The following is an 8,808-nucleotide window of genomic DNA, read 5'->3' on the forward strand; positions in this document are numbered from 1 at the left end:
TTAATAAACTGCTTTTTTTCTGTACATAATCTTTTTCCTTGACTAAATGAACTATTTGAGTTAATAACTGAACAAAAATATAAGATGTTTCTTATGAGGAGACCAGTATTTCCCTTTTCCAAATTAATTTATTTTGCATATATGATTTCAGTAACATTGTATAATTTTCTACCTGGAGCCAATAAATAGAATTATTGCTACTCTTCCAATTAATCAGATTATATTAGCAACCTTATGGAAATTGCTAGGAACTTCAATAGAAAGAGAAAGTTGATACTTTAACTATGTTAGATGTTGATATTCAAAGAGACTCTTCATTTAGGGCAGCAATTTATGAAATACCTTAACCACTATAGAAAACTTTCAACTAACAAGACTATATGGCAATATAGATTTTGTCAAGGCTTATCTTTCTGTAAGCAAAGGAATCTTTTGCTTGGGGGGCTTAGTATTGGTTAGCAAATGAACTCTTTACTTACTAAAAATAATTGTAATAGAAAGTCAGTGATAAGGACTACTACTTATCAGTATAAATATTAGATGTAGGATATGTTATGTAATTTATGTAAGGTGTTCTCATGTTGGGGATACTTTGTATTACAGTTGTCTGTGAGGATTATACAAGTATATCAGAATTCTGGAGAAGGGTGAGTGTTGGTGTGTGTTTATTTGAAAAATCTTTTTATGACTTTCATTGTATCATTTAGAGAAAGAGTTTAATTATCTACAGTTGATGACAGTAAGGATGAATTCATAGTAAAATTGACATTTTGGCATGACTTTGATATGAGTGGAGCATTTTTTACAGGTAAAGGTGTAGATAATTTTTAAAAATTGAACAAAGATTGTATTGAGGAAGAAGGCAAGTAAGTGATCTATGTTGTCTGCAAAATAGAGATAATATTGGAAACTAGTTAAAAATAACACCAGAAATGTTGGCTTGTGATCACATCTCAGGTCACATAGAAGTGATTCTAACATCTTGGAATTTATTTGTTTAGTGCAATCCAATAAAAGGTGTACCCATGAAGATAAATATGGTGGTATGTGAAAAGACAGATGGGCTATATTACAACTTTGAATAGGACAAGTAGGGGACATGGAGTAATTAAAAAAAAAATCCACAGAGGTGACATGTAAAATGTTAATGCTATTAAATAAAAGGTGAATTTAAGGGCTTGAATTTGAGGAGTATTAATAATTTATCTTCATAACCTTTAAATTGTAATCAAATTATTTTCTGGGAGTTATCAGCATGTATAGGTAAAAATGATTATCACAACCATTGAAAAGAGGAAGAAAGATGTGAATTGGGGAATACCTTTAATAAAAGTCTTGTTTGAAATGTTAGAAGTGGATAAGAGCATTTTAATGAAATCATGTAAGAGCTTGAAGTCGAAAGAAAAGGATAAGGTCATTTAGGAGCAGCTGAAGGATCAAAGCAGCAAAGCACAATAGGTAGAAATTCCACAAGATTTTGCAGTGATGGAGAAGTATGCAAAGGAAAACATTTTGAGGGGGAGACCTAATAGAAGCTGTAGAGAAATTAAGAAATGCTGTAAAGATTATGTTCCTAAATTTTCATCCTCCATTATTAAATAAAAGAAACATTATTAGGAGCAGTTGATGTTCATTGAACAAAGAAAGAACGAACTTTGATCATCTATAAGGTCTTTAAAATTTGGGTAAAATTTGTTACTTTAAAATTACAGTCTTTTATCAGAGCAAAATATAATAGCATATCTTGTGACAGAAATATATGCACATGTTCTCTACACAAAATATGGAGGATAATTTGCACTTCTAATTCCCACTTAAACTTTCTAAACTGGTTGATACAGTTTTAACATTACTAGAAGGAAAGTTGTTTCACTCTGAATATTCTGAACCCTTACTCTAAACTAATAAGATAAATGAGATATTTACAAATATGAGGAGATTTACTATAAAAGTAAGGCAAAAGACATATATATGTATAATATATATAGCATGAATTCATTTCTTACCCTTTGGAGCCGCATGATGTCGCTGTCTACCATGAATACACAAGCTGTTATTCAAGTCCATTCCTCCCATTATTGCATCCTTCCAAGAGTGCTGAATGATGGCAGTCGCAGAAGAATTGAATTAACAGACTCGGGATCATACAATATTTCATCTTAATGCCTAGACAAGATTTCCTGATGGATATAAACCAGGAAGTATTTGAAATGGTTATTACATCTGAAGGTCGACTGAGATCCCGGTGTTTGATGCTCTCGCTTCTGCTTCTTGCAGCCTGGGAAGCAGGGAGCGGCCAGGTCCACTACTCGGTCCCGGAGGAGGCCAAACACGGCACCTTCGTGGGTCGCATTGCCCAGGACCTGGGACTGGAGCTGGCGGAACTGGTTCCCCGCCTGTTTCGGGTAGCATCCAAAGGCCGCGGGGACCTTCTGGAGGTAAATCTGCAGAATGGCATTTTGTTTGTGAATTCTCGGATCGACCGGGAGGAGCTGTGCGGACGGAGCGCGGAGTGCAGCATCCACCTGGAGGTGATCGTGGACCGGCCGCTGCAGGTGTTCCATGTGGAGGTGGAGGTGAAGGACATTAACGACAACCCGCCTGTGTTCCCGGTAAAGGAACAAAGAGTGTTGATTTACGAATCTAGGCTGCCAGATTCTTTGTTTCCACTAGAGGGCGCATCGGATGCAGATGTGGGGTCAAATTCTATTTTAACCTACAGACTCACTTCAAACGAAAATTTCGCACTGGATGTGAAAACAAACAGTGATGACAGTACACAAATTGGGCTCGTGTTAAGGAAATCCTTGGACAGAGAGGAAGTGCCTGAACATAACTTACTCCTCATGGCCACTGACCAAGGCAAACCTGAGCTCACTGGCACTGTTCAGCTGCTGATTACCGTACTGGATGTGAATGACAATGCTCCCAGTTTTGGACAATCTGAATACGAAGTAAAAATCTTTGAAAACTCAGATAACGGAACAATAGTTATCCGAGTGAATGCTTCTGATAGGGATGAAGGAGCGAATGGGGAAATATCATATTCTTTTAATAATCTTGTTCCAGCCACTATTAGTAACCAGTTTAGAATAGATGCGAATACTGGAGAAATAGTTATTCGAGGGAACTTAGATTTTGAAAATACGAATTTATACAAAATCCGTATTGAAGCGACGGACAAAGGCCACCCTCCCATGGCTGGTCATTGCACCGTTTTAGTGAAAGTCTTGGATAAAAATGATAACGTCCCTCAGATTGCGTTGACTTCCTTATCCTTGCCCGTCCGAGAGGATGCTCAATTCGGTACTGTCATAGCCCTAATTAGCGTGTCCGATCTGGACTCAGGTCCCAATGGGCAGGTGACCTGCTCTCTGACGCCCTATGTTCCCTTCAAACTGGTGTCCACCTTCAAGAATTACTATTCACTAGTGCTGGATAGCACCTTGGACCGAGAAAACGTGGCTAACTATGAAGTGGTTGTGACCGCAAGGGACGGGGGCTCGCCTTCTCTGTCGGCCAGGGCCAGCATGTCCGTGGAGGTGGCCGACGTGAACGACAACGCGCCCGCGTTCCCGCAGCCCGAGTACACGGTGTTCGTGAAGGAGAACAACCCGCCCGGCTGCCACATCTTCACCGTGTCAGCGCGAGACGCGGACGCTCAGGAGAACGCCCTGGTGTCCTACTCGCTGGTGGAGCGGAGGGTGGGCGAGCGCGCGCTGTCAAGCTACGTGTCGGTGCACGCGGAGAGCGGCAAGGTGTACGCGCTGCAACCGCTGGACCACGAGGAGCTGGAGCTGCTGCAATTCCAGGTGAGCGCGCGCGATGCGGGCGTGCCGCCCCTGGGCAGCAACGTGACGCTGCAGGTATTCGTGCTGGACGAGAACGACAACGCGCCCGCGCTGCTGCCGCCCGGGTCTGGCGGAGGACCCAGCGCGGTGAGCCCGGTGGTGTCGAGGTCCGTGAGCGCGGGCCACGTGGTGGCGAAGGTGCGCGCGGTGGACGCCGACTCGGGCTACAACGCGTGGCTGTCGTACGAGCTGCAGCTGGCGGCGGGTGGCGCACGCAGCCCGTTCCGCGTGGGGCTGTACACCGGCGAGATCAGCACGACGCGCGCCCTGGACGAGGCGGACGCGCCGCGCCAGCGTCTGCTGGTGCTGGTGAAGGACCACGGCGAGCCGGCGCTGACGGCCACGGCCACCGTGCTGCTGTCGCTGGAAGACAGCGGCCAGGCTCCCAAGGCCTCTTCGCGGGGGTTGTCTGGTGCAGCTGGCACAGAAACGGTGTTAGTGGATGTGAACGTGTACCTGATCATCGCCATCTGCGCGGTGTCCAGCCTGTTGGTTCTTACACTTCTGCTGTACACGGCGCTGCGGTGCTCGGCGCCGCCCAGCGAGGGCGCGTGCGGGCCCGTGAAGCCCAGGCTGGTGTGCTCCAGCGCGGTGGCGAGCTGGTCTTACTCTCAGGAGAGGCGGCAGAGGGTGTGCTCTGAGGAGGGGCCGCCCAAGACCGACCTCATGGCCTTCAGTCCCAGCCTACCAGCCTGTCCAGTAGTGGCGGATATGGGCGAGCATCAGGATTTAAAGGATGACAGTCTTTCCAAAGTAAGTCTGAGTTTTCATAATTAACAGTTGATTTTTAAAAATGTTTTCATTATTTTCCTTGGGTTTATGTTTAAATTTTCCTATTTCAACAAGTTGAGTAATTTTGCATTATATACATCTTTTCTTCTTCGTTAATTATTATAATCTCTTTGGTTTTTTAAACTTGAGTAGAGTGGAATCAGACATTATTAAAACATCATTCTACATGTCAAGATTTTTGTCTCAAAACTCAAAATTTCCTTAGATAACCATTTGTGATACATTAAAAAATGCATTGGTAGTATTTTTCCTTATTAATATTGTAGACTTTGATTACTTTGCATTTGAACTTCAGGAGAGTTATTTCACACTCATTTTAATTGATATATTATTTCAACATCACTTTATTATAGTTTTATCCTTCAGCTTCCTTCTTCCTTCCTTTCCTTCTTCTCTCTCTCTCTCTTCTTTGATGCTTCTGCTTAGCCAACACTTTTGATTATCCACTTTGTTTAATGACTATCTTCATCATATCTTAAATCTATATTCCTTTTTGGGCCTGGTGATTCCAAGAGTCCAAGAGTCTGTAGTGCTCATTTACTGTTGGCCTTTTAAACTATTTAGAGACAAAGTACATAATAATAGTTATGCTGATAACTAATATTCTTCTTTTAAAAATTTTATTTATTTATCGCCTTGCTGGATCTTCATTACTGTGTGGGTTTTTCTCTAGTTTTGGGGAGCAAGGGCGACTCTCTAGCTGTGGAGCATGGGCTTCTCATTGTAAAGGCTTCTCTTGTTGCAGATCACAGGTTCTAGAGCTGGTGGGCTCAGTATTTGCAGCTCCTGGACTCTAGTGCCCAGGCTCAATAGTTGTGGTTCATGGGCTTAATTGCTCTGGGCATGTGGGATCTTCCTGGATCAGGGATTGAACCCATGTCTCCTGCATTAGCAGGCAGATTCTTTACCTCTGAGCCTCCAGTGAGGCCCAGAATACTTCTGATTGGGATGAAAAAGTGAATGGGGAAATTTCACACTCTCAACTACCATGTGATACCCATGTTATTGCTCAGCTTATCAGGGATCCAAATATTTGACAATAATTCAATAGAATGTGGACTTTGACCAAGTAAATTCATGTAAAATGTGCATTGAGTTCTCAGACACTGAAAACCCCGTGTTTATGTTTGACTTATTTGGTGGGCTCCTTTTCATGGAGAGTTTATTTCTTCTAATTTAATGCTTTCATTATTCATTCTGTATTATGATTTAAAGTATTCACCATTTCTCTACATGCAAGAAATGGATAGTAGTGTTAATTTTTGTAAGTTTTGAAAATGATGCTGTGCCAAGAATCATTGAGTTAACAAGACCCAGCCCCTGGCTTCAAGAAGTTGGTAGAAAAATAAAGATATCTGTCATACATAAATATGATCATCTTAGAAGGTTGAATATTATAACAGGTACAAGAAATGTAAACCACTCTGAGTGGACTGAACAGAAATAACTGCCTATTTTTCTTTTTGAAGAAGCCCTTCAAGAGGTATGATATTTTTAGCGGTTTGTAAATGGAAAAGTTTCCTTTGAGAGAATACTGAGTATAATAGGTATTCTTGGGAACAGAGGAACTTAAAGAAATGAGTACATACAAAATCCCAAATGTGCCTGGACATAGAGAATAGTCTGTTTTGGTTAAAACATATGGTTCCCATAGGAAAGAGTACGCGATAAAGCAGGAAAAGTAATGTGAGAAAAATTTCTTGGGTAATTTGGGTACTTCGCTAAGAAATTTTGACTCACCTCTCATTATTTGAAAGCTATAAAAAATGTGAATCAATAGGAATAAAAGGTGCTTTTCACTAAGATGACTGCCAGGATTAAGAGAAGGATAAAGGAGTTGTGACAAGATGAAACAATAAGAAGCTATTGCAATAATTCAGGACAGTAACAATATTTAAAACCCATTTAGGCACAGGTAAAACTTGGAAAGCATTAGAATACAGATGTTAATTATTTTACTTGCATTGGGAACATAGGGGTGAAATATTAAAAAAAAAAAAAAAACACCTCACTCTGTTAAGTAGAAATAAAAAGGATAAAACACCACAAGCTTGATTAAAGTCTGCTTTCTTAAGAAAAGAATGTGGATTATTTCCTTATATTCCTTGATTCTGCAAACAACCTTTCTAAGTTTTTCTCCCATTAGATTCTTGAGATCCTGGGTCCCTAGAGAGACCAGGAATTTTCTTAAAATAAATTGAATTTTATTTCAGAAAAATTGAATTTTCTGAACTGTGAACTAAGGATTTTAAAATTTAGTATTGCTAACATAATTCAATTTGTCATTAATATTTTTATCCTAATTTTAAACGTTTTGTAAAGAACATATTTTCAAGGCATGAGGAAGCCACAATTATGGTCATATTAAATATTAGGCACATAAATCTTCTAATAATGCCTTAAGCAAGCATGAGAAATATGGTCCTACACTTTAAGAAAAATAAAGAAAAATTCAGAGGTTGAAATAAAACCTCGTGTCCTAATAATACAAAGCTGATTTTTAAATTCGTACTTACTATTTGGGCCACATGATGTCGCTCTTTACTGTGAAATTCTCTCAATTCAAGACAGAATTAAGTCACATTGGAAAGAGTCTCCAATCTGTTTTAATATTCGGAGGTTGAACAATGGCGAACACATCATGAAAATAAAGAGGGGATAAGAAGACTCCTCTAAATTTTGGAACAAGATACACTGATTGGAAGAAAATCCCAATAATTTGAGATGTACTCAAATCTAGGCGACTTGGGGAACCGGCAGCTATTGCTATTTTTTATAATTTTCTCGATCTGGAAGACAGCAAGTGGCCAGGTCCGCTACTCGGTCTTGGAAGAAGCCAAACACGGCACCTTCGTGGGCCGAATTGCCCAGGACCTGGGACTGGAGCTGGAGGAGCTGGTGCCGCGCCTGTTCCGGGTGGCGTCTAAAGACCTCGGGGAACTTCTGGAGGTAAATCTGCAGAATGGCATTTTGTTTGTGAATTCTCGAATCGACCGGGAGGAGCTGTGCGGGCGGAGCGCAGAGTGCAGTATCCACCTGGAGGTGATCGTGGACCGGCCGCTGCAGGTGTTCCATGTGGAGGTGGAGGTGAAGGACATTAACGACAATCCTCCTGTGTTCCAGGGGACACAAAAGAATCTGTTTATCGCGGAATCCAGGCCGCTTGACTCTCGGTTTCCACTAGAGGGCGCCTCCGACGCAGATATCGGGGAGAACGCTCTGTTGACTTACAGGCTGAGCTCCAGTGAGTATTTCTCTCTGGAGGTACCAACCACCGACCAACAGGTAAAACCTCTCAGTCTTGTATTACGCAAACCTTTAGACAGGGAAGAATCTCCGGAACTTCGTTTAGTGCTCACGGCCACTGACAGAGGCAAACCTGAGCTGACTGGCACCGTTCAGTTACTCATCAACGTGCTGGACGCCAATGACAACGCTCCAATTTTTGATAGAACACTCTATGCTGTGAAATTAGCAGAAAATGTCCCTAATGGAACGTTGGTAATTAAACTTAACGCCTCAGATTTAGACGAAGGCTTGAATGCGGATATTATTTATTCATTCTCTAGTGACGCTTTTCCTGATATAAAATTTAAGTTCTACATAGACCCTGTAAGTGGGGAAATTACAGTTACAGGACACATCGATTTTGAAGAAAGAAAAACCTACAAAATCCGAGTAGAGGCGACTGATAAAGGCTACCCACCCCTGACTGGTCACTGTACAGTTCTTGTGGAAGTTTTGGACGCTAATGACAATCCTCCAGTGTTGACAGTCACTTCCCTGTCCCTTCCTATCTCAGAGAATGCTCAGCCAGGCACAGTCATCACCTTGATTAACGTGTCTGACCGAGATTCTGGAGCAAATGGACAGGTGACCTGTTCTCTGACGCCTCATGTCCCCTTCAAGCTTGTGTCCACCTTCAAGAATTACTATTCGCTGGTCCTGGACAGTGCCTTGGATCGTGAGAGCGTAGCGAACTATGAAGTAGTAGTGACTGCGAGGGATGGGGGCTCACCTTCGCTGTCGGCCACGGCCAGCGTGTCCGTGGAGGTGGCTGACGTGAACGACAACGCGCCCGCGTTCCCGCAGCCCGAGTACACGGTGTTCGTGAAGGAGAACAACCCGCCCGGCTGCCACATCTTCACCGTGTCAGCGCGAGACG

General features: G+C 42.3%; 2 protein-coding genes across 2 annotated transcripts in view; both read left to right on the plus strand.

The window, feature by feature from the left end:
* The first annotated feature begins 2,183 nt into the window (after window positions 1–2,183).
* LOC104996358 (protocadherin alpha-6-like) lies at window positions 2,184–4,628 on the plus strand. Its single transcript, XM_010850617.1, has one exon. It carries the CDS (start codon window positions 2,184–2,186, stop codon window positions 4,626–4,628), a length of 2,445 nt encoding a protein of 814 aa, XP_010848919.1.
* Window positions 4,629–7,367: 2,739 nt separating this feature from the next.
* Window positions 7,368–8,808, plus strand: part of LOC104996359 (protocadherin alpha-9-like) — a 12,794-nt gene continuing 11,353 nt past the window's right edge. Inside the window, exon 1 of the mRNA XM_010850618.1 lies at window positions 7,368–8,696. Within this exon, the coding sequence (XP_010848920.1) occupies window positions 7,368–8,696 (1,329 nt within the window). The remainder of the gene's footprint in view (window positions 8,697–8,808) is intronic.

This window comes from Bison bison, unplaced genomic scaffold, assembly GCF_000754665.1.
Source record: "Bison bison bison isolate TAMUID 2011002044 unplaced genomic scaffold, Bison_UMD1.0 scf7180017864291, whole genome shotgun sequence".
Classification (NCBI taxonomy): Eukaryota; Metazoa; Chordata; class Mammalia; order Artiodactyla; family Bovidae; genus Bison; species Bison bison.

Coding starts and splice junctions, on each gene's coding strand:
- LOC104996358 (XM_010850617.1), top strand. CDS start 2,184: ATGGATATAAACCAGGAAGTATTTGAAATGGTTATTACATCTGAAGGT.